The 20,751-nt window shown below is 49.5% G+C and overlaps 1 protein-coding gene across 5 annotated transcripts in view; it reads right to left on the reverse strand.

The window, feature by feature from the left end:
* The window catches only part of LOC115850862 (BOLA class I histocompatibility antigen, alpha chain BL3-7-like), a 47,231-nt gene extending 26,823 nt beyond the window's left edge, over nt 1-20,408 (reverse strand). The window contains exons 1-8 of one of the 5 annotated variants that reach the window (XM_060307326.1): nt 20,293-20,408; nt 19,702-19,971; nt 19,225-19,500; nt 18,329-18,604; nt 18,100-18,210; nt 17,637-17,669; nt 17,447-17,494; nt 16,975-17,283 (exon numbers count right to left, since the gene is read on the reverse strand). In XM_060307326.1, the coding sequence (XP_060163309.1) occupies nt 17,279-17,283; nt 17,447-17,494; nt 17,637-17,669; nt 18,100-18,210; nt 18,329-18,604; nt 19,225-19,500; nt 19,702-19,971; nt 20,293-20,356 (1,083 nt within the window). In that variant the 5' untranslated portion in view covers nt 20,357-20,408 and the 3' untranslated portion in view covers nt 16,975-17,278. Of the gene's footprint in view, nt 1-16,974; nt 17,284-17,446; nt 17,495-17,601; nt 17,670-18,099; nt 18,211-18,328; nt 18,605-19,224; nt 19,501-19,701; nt 19,972-20,292 lie in introns of those variants that run through there. The other 4 variants (XM_060307327.1, XM_070046744.1, XM_060307325.1 and 1 more) reach the window with 4 other exon arrangements.
* Between the last annotated feature and the right edge of the window lie 343 nt (nt 20,409-20,751).

Raw genomic sequence — 20,751 nt, forward strand, 5'->3', positions numbered from 1 at the left:
TCGTCTTGTCTATGTTTCTGTGAATGTGGTTTTTGTTCCACAGGCTGCAGGATTGTAGTTCTTCTTGTTTCTGCTGTCTGCCCTCTGGTGGATGAGTCTGTCTAAGAGGCTTGTGCAGGTTTTCTGATGGGAGGGAGTGGTGGTGGGTAGAGCTGGGTGTTGCTCTGGTGGGCAGAGCTCAGTAAATCTTTAATCCCCTTGTCTGCTGATGGGTGGGGCTGGGTTCCCTCCCTGTTGGTTGTTTGGCCTGAGGCAACCCGACACTGGAGCCTACCTGGGCTCTTTGGTAGGGCTAATGGCAGACTCTGGGAGGGCTCATGCCAAGGAATACTTGCCAGAACTTCTGCTGCCAGTGTTCTTGTCCCCACAGTGAGCCACAGCCATCCCCCGCCTCTGCAGGAGACCCTCCAACACTAGCAGGTAGGTCGGGTTCAGTCTCTTATGGGGTCATTGCTCCTTCCCCCAGGTCCTGATGCACACATCACTTTGTGTGTGCCCTGCAGGAGTGGAGTCTCTGTTTCCCCCAGTCCTGTCAAAGTCCTGCAATCAAATCCCACTAGCCTTCAAAGTCTGTTTCTCTAGGAATTCCTCCTCCCGTTGCCAGAACCCCAGGTTGGGAAGCCTGAGGTGGGGCTCAGAACCTTCACTCCAGTGAGTGGACTTCTGTGGTATAAGTGTTCTCCAGTCTGTGAGTCACCCACCCAGCAGTTATGGGATTTGATTTTGCTGTGATTGTGCCCCTCCTACCATCTTATTGTGGCTTCTCCTTTGTCTTTGGATGTGGGATATCTGTTTTGGTGAGTTCTAGTGTCTTCCTGTCAGTGATTGTCTAGCAGCTAGTTGTGATTCTGGTATTCTCAAAGAGGGAGAGAGAGCACGTCCTTCTACTCCTCCATCTTGGTTCAGGCTCTGTATGACTTCTAATCTTCCAAATTTGTTAAGTGGAGACTTCCGTGGTGGAGCAGTGGTTAAGAATCCGCCTGCCAATGCAGGGGACACGGGTTTGATCCCTGGTCTGGAAAGATCCCATTTGCCGAGAAGCAAGTAAGCCCGTGTGCCACAACTACTGAGCCTGCACTCTAGAGCACGTGAGCCACAACTATTGAAGCTCGTATGCCTGGAGCCCATGCTCTGCAACAAGAGAAGCCACCACAGTGAGAAGCCCGCGCACCACAATGAAGTGTTCCCTTCGCTTGCTGCAACTAGAGAAAGCCCGTGCACAGCAAGGAAGACCCAACGCAGCCAGAAATAAAATAAATAAATTTATTAAAAAAAATTTGTTAAGGTGTGTTTTATGGCCCAGAATGTGGTCTATCTTTGTAAATGTTTAATGTGAGCTTGAGAAGACTGTGTATTCTGCTGTTGTTGGCTGAAGTAGTCTATAGATATTGATTATATCCAGTTGATTGATAGTGTTTTGAGTTCAATTATGTCCTTACTGATTTTATGCCTGCTTGTTCTGTCCATTTCTGAGAGAGGGATGTTGAAGTCTCCAACTAAAAGATTGGATTCATCTATTTGTCTTATCAATTCTATCAGTTTTTGCCTCACATCGTTTGACCCTCTGTTGTTAGGTGCATTCACATTAAAGATTGTTATGACTTTTTGGAGAATTCATTCTTTTATCAGTATGTGACGCCTTTCTTGCTATTTCTGATAACCTTCCATGTGTTGAAGTCTGCTGTGTCTGAAATTAATATAGCTACTCTTGCTTTCATTAGATTAGTGTTAGCATGGTATATTTTTCTCTATCTAGAACTTCTGTGCCATGAGTTGGGTTCTCCCCATCATGCTGCCAGATCAGTGTTATTCCACAAGGTAGAAGCCCAGAGCCCAGCATCTTAGGGTGACCTCACGGTCAGAGATAGAGTGATGGGTTGCATGTGTCTTTGGGAGGATCTGACGGGATGAATCAGAAAATTCAGACATTTTGCAACCGTCATGGGACACTCCAGCAGCACTCATGTGACCATCCTGGGAACAGACAGGACAGTTGAGTTGGGGGGAGAAAGACACCAGCCTGGACGTGGGGTCTGGGATAATCTCCTGTTCCTTGGATAGCTGTAAGTTCAGGTTGAGACAACTCAGAGTAAGAGGCTCCAGGTTTCTGGGTTGGAGAACACCACTTCTGGTCCTGACCTGTGTGGGGGCCGAGTAACTCAGAAAAGCTGGAGTCAGACCTCCAGACAGATTGAGGGTGAGGCAGAGAGCAAGGCCTGAGAGAGAGAAAGTCGCCCAGAGTATAGTGCCCATTGCTGCCGCCGGGGTCAAAGGGAACTGCTAATCAGTTACTTCGGGGATTGTCTTCCCCTCCATACCTGGAGAGACTGGATGCCTTAGTTGTCCTGAGAGAAGGGCGGGACCTCAGAGTCACTCTCTTGGCACAGAATCTGGAATCCCCAGAGGACTCTTCCTGTGGTTCTACTATCAGACATAATTTCTTTTCTTGGCTTCTTTTTTCTGACTTTTTTTCTATTTATCTGTCTATTAAGTATCTTATTAACATTAATCTTTGACTTAAGAAACATTCTAAGGAGGAACAGTTTCAACATTGTCTTGCTAAATTCTGACCCTGTTTTTTAGTAATTACTCACATTTCATCTCATAATTACTTCTAACCAAAAGCACTGCAACATCCTCTATCTACATCCTTAACCTATAAAATCTGTTCCCTTCAGTCCTGTAAGTGAAACATGGACTGCACCGTCATTGAATATAATAGTTAAAACCTTTGGCCACTCACCATATAGAAAAAATCTGTTTGCACGTTGCTTTGTCCCTTCTATAGTGAGGATCTGAACATACAACGTCAGCACTCGACTTGTACTTGCTTGTATTGATAGATACAGTTATAGGAATCTTCTGTTGTTTGGTCATATTTTTTTTTACAAAACATTCTTATACAACTGAGCTATCAGAGCAAGTATACCCACATCTCTTGAACCCAGCAATTTAAATAAGGGACGTTCTTCTTAGGCAACTAGCATCTGCTCCCATGTCTTAAGAATGCTAAACTACATGAGTCTTGATGAGACCACCTCTCGTTACAGAAGCCAAAAGCACGCTTTCCTAACCTTTAATATTGCTGGGGCACAGGCAGGCATCCTATTCTCTGGCAATCTGGTGCACTTATGCCAAATTTTTCTTTAGGAGTTACTTACATGAAGAACTACGGCCTGTTCTATCCACTAATTTCCTGAGACCATTCCCTCCTCAACTCTTCATTCTCATCTCTATGTCCAGGAGAACTATACCCATCAGCTGGGTCTATGAATCCACCACGATAGCTGCTGCCAAACCCAGCTCTGGCTCCACCCCTGTGTGTGTTCATTACTTCTTCCTCCTCTGCTCCCCACCAGATCACACCCGCTCTCCACTAGCTTGTCCTCATGTGTGGTATGTTCTGTTTAGGTGCTGCCAACCCCAACCATCCTCTCAACCCCTGCGACCCCCCCAGCTGCTCCTCCCTCTCACTGCAGCGCCGACAGTGACTCCCAGCTCTCTTGGGGCAGAATTTGCAAGCAGGTAGGCACACATATCCCTCCTTCTTTACATTCCACAAGCCCCAGTAACGTTTAATAAGTTTACCTTTTTCTAAAATAAGCCAAATTTGTTTTCTGCTGCTTATACTTAAGACTACTAATTTAATATTAAGCTAAGTATCTATTTCTACCACCTCAAAACACAGCTGACATAAGACTGAACTCAGGTCCAAGTGACCTCCAAAACTCATATACACCTGAACCTCACATGGCTTCCACTCCCCGCTTCTTATTGCAAAAATTATCAGAGCATAGCAGAAAGAAATAAACTAATTCCCACTCCAGATAGCTCAAGTCTCATAATGTATCAATGGTAAGCAGGTCTGAGTTGCAAAACATTTACTGTTTCCTCAGCTGCTTAGAAGCATGGCAGGAGAAATTATGTGACAGAAAAGGTGCTCTAGAAATGGATATGGTTGTTGTAATCAATTCCTATTCGTGGCAGGGGCTGCAGTCCTATGATATAGTCACTCGTTCTCATACCTTTATCTCCGTGGCAGTGAAGAACCAAATCAAAGGCAACTGAAGAGAAAAATTAATAATTAACACGCATTTTAATAAGTACTTTAAAGACATTTCAACCATTCCCTTGTAGAGAAAGCAGATCAAGCGTTACTACTCCCATTTTAGAGACAAAGCGGTGAGGACAAGAGAGTCCTGACTACCGTAAGGCTCCAGTCATCTAAGCGCATTCAGAAACCCAGCAGGACCACCCAGCTGAGGCAGCGAGTTGGGAATGAGGTAAAGGAGCAGAGGATCAATGCAAACAGCCAGGGCTGTGCCCAGGAGGTCTCCTCTCAGGGTCTCAGCGTAAGTCTGGATCTCATGCAGTCAAGCCACAGGAAAGGGGAAATTCTCCCAGTGAAGGAAGCTGAGAATTCATAGGGAAACTCTTGAGTTCTGGCATTGGTAAAGGTTACCTTCCCACCATCATAATCCAGAGCAGCTCCAGTCAGCCTTGGACAGTAGGACAGGATCTGGCAAGGCTCAGGGCCGGTGCGTATATAGACCCCAGCTGAAGACAGCTGCAGAGTCCAGAAACCCTCCTCGGGGGTGAAGCTGAGAAACCCGTTTCTCACCACTGACTCTCCTGCTGCCCTCAGCAGGCAGAATTCTGGCCACATTCCAACGTCCTGCGACCATTCCCCTCCGACTGCTCCTTCTCACCTCTATATCCAGGAGAACTAGACCCATCAGGGATGCCTAGAAATCCACCAAGATAGCCACTGCCAAACACACCTCTGCTTCCACCCCCGTATTTCACTGCTGCTTCTTCCTCCCCTGCTCCCCACCAGATCCTGTCCACTGTCACTTCCTGATACACTTTGCCCCGCGTGAAGCCCTTACTGCCCAGCACACCAGGCTCTGGATCAAATCGCTGACCATGCTGCTATGTGTTCATCCACAAGCCAGTGAATATCATGCTCTTCCCATTTGGAAACACTGAGAGGAAGCCATTGGCTGTCTGGGAATTCAGGATGATCCTCACTGTGGGCACAAGGAGACAAAGGTGTGGCATCACAAAAGACAGCAATTGAGATTTATCCCATAGGTTCTGGGGCCTTTATGACAATGGGGGTGGACTCCTCAGGGGAGCAGGCCAGAAACTGCTTGTGACCTCATACTATTAGCAACCACAGCTGGAAAATGAAGAGAACACAGAAAATTCAAGGGCACAGGCAGTGTGATGAGACTTGAGAGGGCAAAACGGTAAGGACTGAGATCACTGCAGCTGCACAAATCTGGGGAAAGATTTGTGGGTTTGAAATCTGAATTCTCGGGATAAAGAATTTGGATACATTAGTCACACGAAGACCTTCCTCTTTAAAACGAAAGAGCTGACCCATAAGTAATGGAGCTTCATAGGAAAGCTGCAATTAGCAAACTTCAGCCACTATCCCCTCCAGATGCTCACTTGTTTTATATTCCAGATCCCTCATCAATTTTCCTGGAATAAAAGTACCAAAGGACAGTAAGCAATTCTGACACCACATCTTCTAGGTTAAATTCTCTTACTGTTGGCTAATATAATTTTAGAAGGTGACAAAGCACCGTGAAAACTCAAGTGAAATAGAGAAATCAATTCAGGAGACACCCAGAGCTGTCCAGTCTAAAGTGGTTCATGTAAGTATCCCGGCGAACATCTGCTGAACCCACCTGGTGCTTCATTAAAGAGTACCTTCGGGCATATTCCCTGTTTTTAAACTAAGCCCTAAACTTCTAGTCCTAGACAATACTATTTCTCTCCACTCTCAAAGATACCTCTTTTAGATTCATTCTCCCAGTACTCTTTAAATTAAAAAAAAAATTTTTTTTTTTCGGTACGCGGGCCTCTCACTGTTGTCGCCTCTCCCATTGCGGAGCACAGGCTCCAGACGTGCAGGCTCAGCGGCCATGGCTCACGGGCCCAGCCGCTCTGCGGCATGTGGGATCCTCCCGGACCAGGGCACAAACCCGTGTCCCCTGCATCGGCAGGCGGACTCTCAACCACTGCGCCACCAGGGAAGGCCCTAAATATACATTTTTTAAAGCTTTAAAGTTAAAATTAAGGAAGTGCTGGGCAGAGATGTGTAAGCTAAATACGAAATGAAAGAAATCTGAGGTCTTGATCTTATTTTCGAACAGGATTGTATTCAAAGCAAAAAATTATTAAGTGAGACTACAGAGGGTGTTTTATGTTACTAAGGAAATTATAATCCACAATTAAGATATAACTCTCCCTAAAGGTCATACAGAAAGAAAGCATCAAAATATAAAAAGCAAAAACTATAAGAATACAAGTAAAATGGGCAAAAACTCATTGCTAATAGGAATCTTTGAGTGATTTCTTCTAGTCCATAACATATCAAGAAGTCAAAAAATAAGTGTCAATACAAAATACCTAAATAACAAAACTACTAAGAAAAACTTCATGGAGATATAGCAAATCCTATTCCAAGAACACAGAGAATGTACCTTCTTTTCAAATGTTTGGAACTGTCCAAAAGTTTACAACGTACAAAAGAAAGCCTCAATAAGTGGAGAGTGGTAGAAATGGCAACAAACTTGTCTGGTCACAAGATTTAAAAACTATGAAACACAAAACTATTAGAAAAAACCCTGCACACCACTGACAGGAAAAAAAAAAAAAGAGGGAGGAGAGTTCTTGAAGAGGATCTTATCCTGGAGGAGAATGTTGGACAGAGTTCTCACCTCCGTGTCCTGGACCTGGCTGTCTAGTGCTCGTTCCCTTCACCCGCTGCCTATAGGACGGTCCCTGCCTCGTGCTGGTTGGCAGCCAAACCATCAGGAGTTATGGTGTCTTGATCTTTGGAGTCGATGCTACTCAGCAAGCCCCTGCCTGAGCCCTCCCTGCTTTGTCTACCACAGAGCCTCCAGAGCACAGGTGACACACCATCCCAGCCCTGACGGAGAGGGCACCCTGAGATCTTGGGCCCTCAGAGGTCACCCTAACCTGGCAGCGTGGTGAGGAGGACCAGACCCAGGCCATGGAGCCTGTAGAGACCAGGCCTTCAGAGGACAGAACGTTCCAGAAGTGGGCGGCCCTGGTATTGCCTTCTGGAGACGAGCAGAGACACACGTGCCACGTGCAGCACAAGGGGCTGACTGCACCCCTCTTTCTGAGGTCCGGTGTGGAGGGATCTGAGGGGGAACCTTCTTCTCAGGGAAGTAGGAGCCCTTCTGGGGACTTTCAGCAGGGTCAGGGATCAGGTGTGAGGTCAGGGCCCCTCCCTCTCCTTTCCTCCTCAAATGTGTGTGGATGTCTGTGTATATGTGTGTGGGTGAGTGTACACAAGCATGTGTGGGCCTCTGTATGTGTATGTGTGTTTTTGTGGTGTGCGGGTGTGCATTGCTCTGATGCGTCTTCATCCTGGCCCCCACCCTGGCCTTCTCCAGGTGCCCCTCCCACCTCAGGGGATATAAGAGACAGGACAGCTCTCCATCTGCACATGAGTAAGAAGAGGCTGAGGTGATGAGTGTTGGGGAGAAGTGGTCCTCATCCTCTCGGAAGAAAGAAACAGGAGCTGCATGTGTGGACTCTCTTCCTTCCCAGGATTTTGCCTTAATAAATGTGTCAGATACCATTTTAAGGGACTTACATGAAGCAAATCATTTAAATCTCATCAGAGTCCTCTGAGATAGGGGCAGCTATCAACCCCATTTTACAGACAAGGAAACTGAGGCCTCAGAGAACTTGGCTGGCTCTCAGTTGGCTGAGCCATGACTCTAAGGAAGCGGTCTGACCGCTGTTCCCAGGTCTGTACTCACTCTGCTGTGTTGACTCCCATACACTGTTCACCAGCCTCACTAAGGGTCACCTCCTCTGGGGGCTCTGACAGCTTCCCTGTCCACTCTGGGCTCTGAGACTGGCTGGGAGTCTATTGCGTTTCTCACACTCCCTATAGGTGTGTCCATGGGGTCTGAAGTGACAGGAGAGTTGGTTCTCCATTGGCTGCTGGAGTGTGTTTGTCGGAGGTTGGGGGAAGTGAGGGTCACATCTGGGCTGGAGGGCCTCAGTGGTGTTTGCATCTGGGTGTGAGCTGGGCTTTCCAGATGCTGAAGGGTGACGACCAGCAGGGCCCATGCAGAGTTTACTCATCACTGTGTTATTCCACAGCCTGAAACCACGGCCCCTCGTGGGCCTGAGAGTCACAGGGGTGCTCACGCATCTCCTTCCCATTCCTGCTGCCCCGACTGCTCTTCTGCCAGCTGACTTCCTGGGAACATCTGCTGTCCAAGGTGACACATGAGGAGGGGTCTGGCCACAGCCCTGCTCACCAGCACTTCCTCCCACCCTGCCTGCTGCTCCCTTCTGGGGCCTCCTGGATGAACTGAGAGGACAGCAACTAAAATAGACAGAGAAGCTGACATTACGCTGGTAAAGAGAAAGCAGAATGTCTGTCACCAAGGGAAGGAAAGCGTTGCCTTAGGGAAGAAGACTGAGTAGTTTCTTGTGGGCTGTTACACTGGCAGCCTCAGACTTCTGCTGCATGTCGACAGGAGGCTGACCTTAATTTCCTGCCATGTAGGACTTGCCAACGCGGCTGCTTCCTTCCTCAGAGCTTGCAAGCAGTGAAGACAGTAGAAAGTCAGCCAGCAAGATGGGGTCTTGCTCTTTTATGATCTAATCTCAGGAGTGACATCCTCGTTGTCATATTCTATTGATCAGAAGCAAGTCACAGGTCCCACCCACACTCAGGGGCGGAGAGCCACAAGGTGTGAACCCCAGGAGGCAGGGATCCTTGGGTAGCATCTCAGAGTCTGTCTGCACTGGAACATTCCAGGTCAGAGAAGCAGGAGCACGAGGTAGTGAGGACTCTGCCCTGGTCGTGTTCACACACGGATTGCACAGTCACTGAACAGTCATTGTCACTGTGGGTCCGCCTCAGGCAGGATGATCTGCAGAACTGACTTGTGTTTATCACGGCACCGACCTGGATACAAGAATCAATGCTTTCATCGGAAAGGTTTCTCTCCAATTCTGTGGGAATCTGAGAGGGTCCCCTCTGAATATTTGCCCCCTTACTTTTCAAACCTCCTACACCTCTAGGAAAGTGCTGTCACTAAAGTCACCCACATTTTCTTCCCTGTGTCATCCTGCCAGCAAACCCTGGGCTCCCACTATTCCTCACATCTTACTTTCATACAGGATCCCAGAGTCAGTCCTTGTGATTCTAGTTTGTTGGTTTCCTCCCCTTCATCCAGATTATTTCTTAGCGATTTTCTCTCATGTTGATTACTCAGTTTCATTAAGAAAGTGTGTTCTCTAACTAACCCTTTCCACTAATTTTTGGACCAAATGGGCGAAGGTCGTCTCTCCATTCCTCAGCTCACGTCCCACACAGGGACAGGATAAGAGTGGGGCTCCTGGGAAATCATGGACTGCCACAGACCCTCATCGGGGTGAGACATTTAGGTCACCAAGGCATAGACCTTAGCTTTCTTTATGTCCCCGGCAGGGAGTACCACACCCGGCACACAGTATGCTCTCAGTCAGCTCCCTCCCTCCTGGAAGCTGTTTCCCCAACAACTAATTATAGACTATGTTGCATTTGCCAGGTCATTTCACTCCATCGTGAGTTCCTTGATGTGTCACTCACTGAGGCCCAGCACAGGGCCTGACATCTAGTAACCGCCTAGTAAATGATTACTAAATGAGTGTGGGGTTTTCTTTGGTCATTCAACATTTATTTCAACTTACTAATACATGCATAAAGTTAAAAAAAATCATATGACATAGAAGACATACAGTGAAACGTAACTTTCCTCCTCCATCCCATCCAAAACCCTTCCAAATTCCCTCCCTGGACACAGTAACTGTTACCAGTTTCGACAGCGTTATAGAGAGCGATTTCATTTTATCAGGTGGTATTTATCACATATTCTATCTGCAATTTTGTTATCAGTTAGCAATATATTGTAAGATTATTCTATTTTTAAACTACAAATCTGGCTCAGCTTAAGATATTGATAATAACAGTTCTCCACTGCTGATTAAAAAAAATTTAAGTATAGGGCTTCCCTGGTGGCGCAGTGGTTGAGAGTCCGCCTGCCGATGCAGGGGACACGGGTTCGTGCCCCGGTTTGGGAAGAACCCACATGCCGTGGAGCGGCTGGGCCCGTGAGCCATGGCCGCTGGGCCTGCGTGTCCGGAGCCTGTGCTCCGCAATGGGAGAGGCCACAACAGTGAGAGGCCCGCGTACCGCAAAAAAAAAAAAAAAAAAAAAAAAAAATTAAGTATAGCAAAAATCATCTCCCTTCCATAGTAATAGAGTTCTTTTTCTGGACAAAGTCACCTAGAATAAAAACACATTCGAGACTTCCCTCGTGGCGCAGTGGTTTAGAATCTGCCTGCCAATGCAAGGGACACGGGTTCGATCCCTGGTCGGCGAAGATCCCACATGCCGCGGAACAAATAAGCCCGTGCGCCACAACTACTGAAGCCTGTGCGCCTAGAGCCTGTTCTCGCAACAAGAGAAGCCACCGCAATGAGAAGCCCCTGCAATGCAGCTAAGCGGAACTAGAGAAAGCCCAGCAATGAAGACTCAATGTAGCCTAAATTAATTAATTAATTAAAGTAAAAAAAAAATACCATTCAATCTCCACTACTTGTATCCTTTTGATTAAGTTCTGGCCAATATGATGAAGCAGATGTGAACTTTATAATTTTGATCTTAAAGGGAAGAAACCTTTTTTCCTTCCCTGCTTTCCCTGGTTGCTCATGGACCATGAACATGGTCTTAGGTACCTTGGGTCATGCCAACAATGGTAACATCCCAGGGACAGCAGAGAAGGAAGGTCAAGGAGACCTGGACGCTGGACATCCTCGTGGTGCAGAGCCACCCTAGCAGCCCTGGAACTGCCTGCCTCACTGGCATGGGAGCCACACACAAGCTTCCATCCTGTGAGACCACTGTTATTTGGTTTCTGCTGCACATACTGAATACATATCGGGAGAAAAGGACTTCCCAGGAGTGTGGGGCTGTGGTGGTCTGTTCTAAGATGAGCAGAGGTATATTTACAGTGTCACCACTTGGGCTCCTGGGACATTATTGTAAATGGAGAAAGGGAGAGCTGGGCCAGGGCTGGGGGCGCAGCACAGGGAGACGGTTACCCTCCTCATCTTTCTAGCCATGGGGTCTGATAGGGGAGCGTTTGGGTCACCAGGTGTTAGAGATTTGGGAGCCTTCGTTTCTTCACGTCCCTTCTTGTCCTTTTCACAGACAGTTCTCTTGACATTCCAGCCAGGATGAGAATCCCTGCTTGTGGTCTTCTCCTCCTCCTCCTCCTGTCTGATGGCAGTGACTGTGGAGGCTGACATCTAGAGGAGAAACTCCTCAGGTAGGGAGAGAATGCAGCATCGGTTGTCATTGGGTTCCATCGGGAATCTCTGCTTCCCCAGCCAGGCCTGGACAGCTAGCCCTGAGACAGCGGACCCCAGGTCCCTCATATATTTTTCCCCGGTGATCCCCAAACATACATTCATCACTTCCCCTATTTCGTTTGTTACCAGTGAGTCACTAGGTCCAGCTTATGTTCCAAAAGTATTAGGGGCATAGATACCAGAGGAGGGAGCATCGGGGACCAACTTAGAGTCTGCCGACCACAGGATGACTTTGGGACCATCCGACTACATGGCCTGTCACACGGCTGAGGGTAGCAATGCAGAGACCAGAATAAATAAGGAGTTCAAGTCAAAGGTTTTGGGGCTCACGTCACAGGAATCCAGATCAAAATTGTATTCCCCAAAAACTGGCCCGATCTTCCAGGTAACTGGGGATTTTTAAAAGAGAGAACTTTGTAGGTAGAAACATAAACGTAGGAAATGAAAAGCCAGGTAGCAGCGCTGAGAGTTAGCGCTGTCTCACTGTCATTGACAACGATGCTTCCAGTTTCCGCAAGAACCACAGTGGTGAGTTAACTGGTACGTGATGTGACCACCACCCCTGCATCCTTTAAGTCTGTGAGGATGACGTTAACTTCTTTCATTATCCCAAGACACAATATTGTTTTTAATGCTCTGTCATAGCTGAGCTTGGGAGGCTCTTTCAGGGGATTCCACTAAGCCTTTCTGACTAAAAGCTTTTACTTCACAGATTAAAAAAAAACAATATGAGGGGCTTCCCTAGTGGTGCAGTGGTTGAGAGTCCGCCTGCCGATGCAGGGGACATGGGTTCGTGCCCCAGTCCGGGAGGATCCCACGTGCCGCGGAGCGGCTGGGCCCGTGAGCCGTGGCCGCTGGGCCTGCGTGTCTGGAGCCTCTGCTCCGCAACGAGAGAGGCAACAGCGGTGAGAGCCCTGCGTACCGCAAAACAAACAAACAAACAAACAAAAATACAACAATATGAGCTCTCTGGGTAACATTTCCAATTACAGCTCATAAGCTTGAGAAAACCAAAGGTAAGATTTTTCCAGATTTGGATGATGCCCTAAGGATAAAAACAACTTTTCCCTCTGGGTTATTACCCACGTTTATATTTTGGCCTAAACAATTATTCTCTTGGTACTGTACTTATGGAAGCTTTTTATACTTTATTATTTGTTTTCACTGGAAGAGGCAGCCTTAAAACAAATTCTATCGCGGTACTGGGAATGGAGTCTCCATGACCTATTTTTTCACTCCTGCTATTTATCTGGCACCATGGTAGGTGCGAGAATACGAGTCCACCCAAACCAATGATTCTTTATCACTTGTGTGAGCCAATGCTGGTTTGTGAAATGTTTGCTCTCAGCTCACAATAAGAAACACATAGACATTGAAAGTGAGTGTAAGCGAGTAAACTTCTACCTTTATCTTGTCCCAGACTGGTAATTGCCAAGAAAAAGATGAGCATGTATATCATGTCATTGGATCTGCTAAGACAGTTGGATCATTAGTTCCTCATGGACCAGAGATTGAGTAACTTGGTGTCTAAACTCGTACTGATACTTTTTAAAGACTTTTGTGGCGATCACATGTAAACTGATAAGTGATATGGATACTTTCCCCAGAAAGATGTGCATGTACAAAGAAATATGAAACAGTATAAAATGTCAGTGTTTATGTATGGATCCCATGAAGACTTATAGATCTTGTTTTTTTAAGCTTAGAAAGAGACAAAGGTAGGGAGAGGACATTTTGAGTAATCATTTCATTATTGAAAAATGCACTCTGCTTATCTGAGTATAAACTGGAGTAGACAGAAGCTGGACCCCATAACAGAACATCACAGAAGAAGTTGAAAGATGTCACTTATTACTTATTCATCCATCCAACCTGACTGCTTACAATGTACCAGGTCAAGTGCTCGTCTAGATCACTGCTGCAAAAATTGAAATTTGTCATTCTTTTTCCCTTCCTCACCTTCAACCTCCACCCCTAGAATCTGTACCCTCTTCCCAAGTTAGGGGAATTTCAAACTTGAAGATCTTGGTAGGAGGTAGAGACCACCTCCTTCCATAGGAGAGAAAAACCTGCTTCCAAACATTCTGGCAGGTTGAAACAGCCTGAGGCTCCACCAGGCAGGTGACCCCATGCTGGACTCTGACTCAGGACGTGGTGACACAGAGAGGCGGGAACTGTGCTGAACGCTTTGGCACATGTGGCAGAGGCGGCAGTAGTGTCATCCAGTTGTCAGGAGCAGCAGAGACAGCAGGACGAGCCGCAGGGCGCGCTGTCCAGCATCCGGGCTGACAGTGCTCTGAAAAGTGGCATCTGTGCCCACCTGCAGGGGCAGCGGTTCCTCTGTGGGACCCGACCTGGGTGGGATTGTGGATTCTGTTCCTGGCTGTGTAGTCTCAGGGCTGTTCTGTGGCTTTTTCCTGAAATAAAACAAAACTACAATCTCTCTTCCCCACGCACCGTCCCCGCCCCCCGTTCCATTTAGAACAATTTGAAACCCTTTTTTGCCCATAAAGAATTGCATGAGAATACCATGTAGCGAAACTCTGAGATAGCAGGGATTCAGAGACTCTTCCCCGCTGCTTTATTGAGATATGATTGATCTACAATATTGAGTAAGTTTATGGTGTACAACTTCACTTGATACACTTAATATTGCAAAATAATTACCACCGTAGCATTAGCTTACAACTGTATCATGCCACGTTATCACCTTTTTCGTGTGTGTGGAGAAAATTTAGGTCTACCCTCTTAGAACTCAAAAACTTTTCTTTATGCTGAGTGGATAACTGCTTCTTAAATTTTCCACCTGGCTATACTGCATGGTAGAGAAAACACGTATCTCCCAGAAAATGTCCTGCCTTTTTCTTCCCAGGGAAGAAACATTTCAATGCGGATTTAAAACCCCTCCCCACCCTGATTACTCTCTGATCCCTGACCTCAGTGGATCCCAATCTGCCTGAGCCTCAGGACTGCTTGTAGGGATTGTTACAAAGTACTCAGGCCTCTTCCCCAACCCGCCATCTCAGAATGAGGGCACGAGGTCCAGGAATCCCTTATGAACAAGCCCTACAGGTGAGGCTGATGCACAGCCACGTGGGAATCCTGGTCTACATTGCTGCTACTAAATGTGTGATCTGAAGACCAGCAACATCAGCACCAAACTTGTTGAAAATGCAGATTCTCACGCTCCCTTCCACCTGAGGTGTGCAGGTGGTGCACTGGAAGATCGGGACCCCCTGGTCTCTTTGCTGTCTAGACTCGGTGTTCAGAACCGTGCGGTCTGCTTGGGTGTGTGGTCTGATCAGATCGCATAGCGCTGGGGGGTCCAGGGTTCAGTCCTTGTCCTTCCTCTTCTGTAGCCAATTCTCCCCTGGTGACCTCATCTGTTCGCAAAGCTTTAAACCTCATTTATAGGGTGTCACTTCCTCCAACTATTTCCCCAGCCAGGTCATCTCACCTGAACCCCAAACACAGTTTGTACTTTCCTAAAGCGAATGCCAGTGCTGCCGCCTCCTCAAATATGCTGCTTCCAGAGTCTCTCCATTTCTGCGGAAGGTGCCCCACATGTCTACTTGCAAATCTCAAAATTTGGGGTCTTCCTTCATTCTGCTTTCTTATAACACAAATTTCATCCATTAGGAATTGCTGTAAAACGCCATTTTCAGAATATATCCAGAATCCAATCAGTTACTATTACTTTCCCTGCTCACACCCCAGACAAGGACCAGTATCTCCAGCCTGGACACTGCACCATTTCCTACAGTTTCCTCTATGGAATCTCTTGCCCTTCACCTCCTGATTCTGCCCAGCAGCCAGATGTTTCTAGAGAGTAGTCACATCAGGTCAATCTTCTGTTCAAACCATCATGTAAACTCCGCATCTTACTCAGACAAAATCAAAACCCTTCTAATATTGTCTAGGTCTATATGATTTGTCCGGACACTGCATCTCATCTCAGTTCCTCTCTCCTCCAGCCACGATGGCCTCCTCACTCTTCCTTGAACACACAGACACTCTCCTGCTAGTGCACTGGCACTGGAGGCTCCCCTGCCTGGAGAGAACTTGCCCCAGACATCCTCATGGACATACCTTCATGTCCTTCACATCTCTACTGAAAGGTCACCTTCTCAATCAGGCCCACACTGACTGCCCTAGTAAAACAGACATCATCCCTGTCCCCACACACTTACACGCTGGGTCACCTTCCTCAAAGCACTTACCAACTTCTAATGTAAACACTTCCCTCACTTACTAGTCTCATAGTGCACTCTGCCCTTTCCCCTAGAGCATATACTCCACATGGCTGACAAGTTTTGTCTGTTCTTAGTTCCCTGAGGTTTCCTAGATGCAAAAATAGTGTGTCATGTATCTGGCACACAAAAATATCAATTGAATGAATGATCAGTGTAGAGCACCTCCCTATTCTAGAGACAGTGTCTTTATTAACGTGACCTCAGGCCACATGCTGTCTTGTGGCAGCTACAGCCCAACGTCCATTCGTAATGACATCAGTGATGTCTGTACTTTTCTCACAAGGGCTGATCTCCCCTCCCTCCCACATCAATCAGTCTGCACACCACACACCATGCTCCTTCTCGCTTCAGAAAAGAATATCTGCACTTTTGCGTCCTATATTCCAACGTACCCTGACTCTGTTAGACTCTGCTTTCTAAATCCATCAGTTTGGATTGGAGTCAGCACTAGGCTTAGAAGATCTAAGGGCAGAAGAGGGGCCAGGCTGCAGAGAAGAGAGAAATCCAGCAAGAATTAAGTCAAGATGAGAGACTATTGGGTCCCTTCTGTTTGCTAATTCCAGAATCTGGTTCCTTTTAAAACATGGGGGGAAATAAATGATGGGGAAAAGTTGGAAAGAAGAACCCAGCAGACATCTCTAGAAGACGGGCAAGAGCTGGATGAGGCTGAAAATTGCTCTCTTGATACTACTGAGAATCCTGTGTGCAGGGCCCCCTTGGACTTGTGGGGACAAGACAGGCAAAATGACTCCGGCTGCTGTCAGAGATGGGGACACCCAGAGAAGGAGACCAAACTCTGCACATGAAAAGCAACAGTCATTATTCCAACAACAACAACAACTAAATAAGCAAAATATAAACACGCATGATAAAGACAGGGTCCGAGGATGGGAGCAAGGCCCGAGCCAAGGCTACCTGGTTACAGGAAGCCCTTGCTGCCCACAGTCCTGGAGACAGTACGAGGCCCAGCTGATTTCTGAGCCTCTGAGATCACACGTCCTGGTGGGACAAGGTTCTACTGAAGTGACGAGGACAAAGGAACAGAGCAGATGACCTGGCAGAGCAGTGACCCCATCAAAGCCCACGATGCAGTGAGCACGGAGTGGGCACAGGCCGCGTCCACACTCAGCTCCTCACCGCCTCCTCCTGTGCCACCTGCAACAGACAGAGCACAGCAAGCACACAGATTCTGGAAGGTTCTCAGCGCTTCCATGTATTTTCTCTCTCAAACTTTAAGAATCCTTTCCTTTATTATCCCATCAACGCCTCATGGCAGGAATTAGAAAAAACAAAATTCATCTACAGATTTTATTTCCAACAGGCAAGACATTATTATTCAGTGCAACATGAAGTTAAGACAGGGATGGAGGTGGCCCAGCCCTGCCTCTGCTGGAACAGGCAAGTGGATCAGGGAAGAGAACACAGGTCAGGGTGGGGAGGGGTTGTGGTGGGCAGGGGTGGGCCAGTCTCCCCACCTCCTCACATTATGCTACGAGGAACACAGACACATTCAGATGCAGCTGCAGAAAGAGGAGTCACGGGATCTGAAGCCACAGAAGTACGATGGTGCATCACTCAGTCCCCACGAGGCTGCTGCCTCACACTGTGAAAGAAAATAATCATGAACAAATTCAGGTCAGTCATGTAAGTGCTGACCTTCCCAACAGCCCCCCACATGCTCAAATGTCCCATTCAAGGATCCCCACCACCCGGGGCATCTCCTCCGCCCCAACACCTCTCGCAATCTAGGTCCTGCAGGGTCTCACCTTTAGGATCCGTGAGAGACACATCAGAGCCCTGAGAACTGTCACTGCCTGGGGGAGAACAAAACCAGGACGTGGTCAGAACCCACAGGAGAGAAACTAGAGAAGGAACTTTAGGAGGGTGAGCCCCCCCCAGGGCCTCCTGTCTGCACCCTCACAAGGGTCTCAGGAATCACAGCCCCTGCACACTTACTTGCAGCCTGAGCGTAGCTCCCTCCTTTTTCACCTGTAAGAAGAAAACATCACGTGAGAGGCCAGGGAGAAGACTGAGTTGTGAGATCCTAGAGGAACCCCCTAGTCCTGGATCACAGAGAACTTTCCAGAACTGTTGACCAAAACCCATGATAGGATCAGGAACACGAAGAAAGGAGATGTGCGGGGACTGGATCAACTTCTTCCCTCCTGGGGGTCTGTCAGCAGGAACATTCCCTCTCTGACCTTCAAGTGCTGGTAACCTGGTCCCCAACTGGAATTATGAAGGTGAAAAACGTGTCTTTCATTTCCACACATGCTTTACAAAAGGGTAAGTGCCAGTCTGCACACTGACAAGCAATGTCTCTGAATGGTGCTGCCCAATACACACGCAGGCAAGCTTCCACCTGGGCTTGAACCCCCCAGTGAGACAAGAAAACTCAGATCCCTCCCCCCTTCCCTACCTGAGTGCTTCTTCCTCCAGATCACAGCTCCAGCCACCACGGCTCCAGTGACCACCAAGAGAACCAGGCCAACAATGAGGCCCATGATGGGGACGGTGGGCTGAGGAGGTTCTGTGGAAGAAAGGAAAGGGGCCCTGACTTCAGGCCTGAATCCCGACCTTGCTGAACGTGTCCAGAAGGGCTCCTGCTTTATCTGAGAGGAAGCTCCACCCCACATGTCCCTCCTTACCCCATCTCACGGTGAGGGGCTTCTGAAGCCCCTCGTGCTGCACGTGGCACGTGTATCTCTGCTCCTCTCCAGAAGGCACCACCAGGGCCGCCCACTTCTGGAAGGTTCTGTCCCCTGAAGGCCTGGTCTCCACAAGCTCCATGTCCTGGGTCTGATCCTCCCCATCACGCTGCCAGGTCAGTGAGATCTCCTTAGGGTAGAAGCCCAGGGCCCAGCACCTCAGGGTGACCTCACGATCAGAGATGGGGTGCTGGGTCACGTGTGTCTTTGGAGGGTCTGAGGAGGAAGAATCAGAAAATTCACACTTAGTGTTACCTTCATGGGCCACTGAAGCAGCATCATGTGACCATCCTGAGAATGAACAGCACAACAGGTTTGAAAAGAAGCAGCAAAAACACCAGACACCAGCCTGGGCTCCGGGGTCTGGGAAGATCTCCCAGTCCTTGTCAAGTTCTATGATAAGGATGAAAGCCAAGGTAGGAGGCTCCATGTTAAGGGGAGAATACAGAGCAATGGTTCTGACTTTGGTGGAGGCTGAATGACTCAGAAAAGCTGGAGTCAGGCCTCCTAAGATGTTCTCAGGCTGAGAACAGGCTTGAGAGAGAAAGTCATGGTTCACAAGATGGGGGTCAGGGTCAAAGGGCACCGTTGGTCAGTTATTTCAGGGATGGTTTCCTGTTTCTTCCCCAAAGAGACTGGATTCCTTCACTGTCTTTCAGAGAAGTGAGGCCACCGGCGAGTCACTGTCTTGTACAGAATATGAAAACCTGGGCGGATTCCTCCCTCTCCCGACAAGAAGTTGGGGCAGTGTTCCCACAGGGACCCCATTTCCTCCCCTTGTGGGAAGCCAGCTTCAGCCCGAGGGGACACCAGGGAAGCCCCGCGGCCCCTCGTACCTGTGCGCTGCAGCGTGTCCTTCCCGTTCTCCAGGTATCTGAGGAGCCCCTCCACACACCTGTCCTCCACGTAGTTCCTGCGGTGCTCCGCATCACTGGCCTTCTCAAGCTTGCGCTTGGAGATCTGAGCCGCCGCGTCGGCCGCGGTCCAGGAGCGCAGGTCCCCGTTCAGGGCGATGTAATCGGCGCCGTCGTAGGCGTACTGTGTGTACCCGCGGAGGAGGCGACCGTCCGGCCCCACGTCGCAGCCGTACATCTCCTGGACGGTGTGAGACCCTGACCCCGCCCCGACCAGCCGCAGCGATTAAACCCAAACTGAAAATGAAACCGGGTAAAGTCCCGCCGTTTCCTCCCGAGTCGGGGGGCCGGGCGGGTCCCGCAATGTTGGGGTGACCCTAGGACCCGGAGACTCGGGGCGACGCCGGACCGTCCCTGGGGATGGGGGTCGTGACCCGGACCCGGGCCCGCGTCGCTCACCGGCCTCGCTCTGGTTGTAGTAGCCGCGCAGGTTGTTCAGGTTCACTCGGTACATCTGTGCGGCGTGCTTGCAGTTCCGCGTCTCCCGATCCCAGTACTCCGGCCCCTCCTGCTCCACCCACGGCGCCCGCGGCTCCATCCTCGGATTCGGGGCGTCGCTGTCGAACCGCACGAACTGCGTGTCGTCCACGTAGCCGACGGCGATGAAGCGGGGCTCCCCGCGGCCGGGCCGGGACACCGCGGTGTAGAAATACCTCAGGGAGTGGGAGCCTGGGGGCGGGGAGGGGTGAGATCCGGTCCGACCCTCCTCCCGGCGCGGGTCCCCGGGTCCCAGGTGACGGGGCCGGCAGGGGGGAGGGGGCGAGGGGCTCGTGAGACGGAAAAGGTGTGGAGGTCGGAGAAGGGCCGGCACCTCGCGGGGAGAGAAGAGGGGGCGGGAAGCAAGGGAGGGACAGGCGGGGACCGGGGTGAGGGGGCGGGTCTGGACCGGGGGCGGCGGCGTGGCTCCTTCCCTGGGAGTCCTGACCCCCGACCCCCGGGGTCTCCTCGCTCCTCCCCGCAGAAGCCGTTCCCTCCCGACCCCGCACTCACCCGCCAAGGTCTCGGTCAGAGCCAGGGCCCCCGTGAGGAGCAGGAGGAGGGCTCGCGGCGCCATGACCCACCACCTCGGCGTCTGAGGAGAAACTGCAGGCGGCGGATCGGTGGAGACTTTATAGCCGGGAACCGCGGGGACGCTGATTGGCTTCTCCAGAAACCGGACACGCAATGGGAGTGAGAAGTGGGGTCGCGTCACGAGTATCCAGGCAGGAGGGCCCGACACAGGTTGTGAGAGAGAAAGTGAAACTCCGGGAGACTGGGAATCCCCACCACGGAGCGTCCCCGCCCCAGAGACCGCCTGACACCCTGAGAGCCTGAGAGCCTGAGAGCCTGCCCCTCCCGGGACCTGGGACTCTGCCTGATCCCTCCCCTCCTGCACCGAGAGCTCTTTGTCACAGTGTCTCCCTGAGTCCTGGCCCAGGGACTGTGTAGTCAGCGATTTTCACAGCATTG

The sequence above is a fragment of the Globicephala melas genome, chromosome 11 (genome assembly GCF_963455315.2).
Source record: "Globicephala melas chromosome 11, mGloMel1.2, whole genome shotgun sequence".
Classification (NCBI taxonomy): domain Eukaryota; kingdom Metazoa; phylum Chordata; class Mammalia; order Artiodactyla; family Delphinidae; genus Globicephala; species Globicephala melas.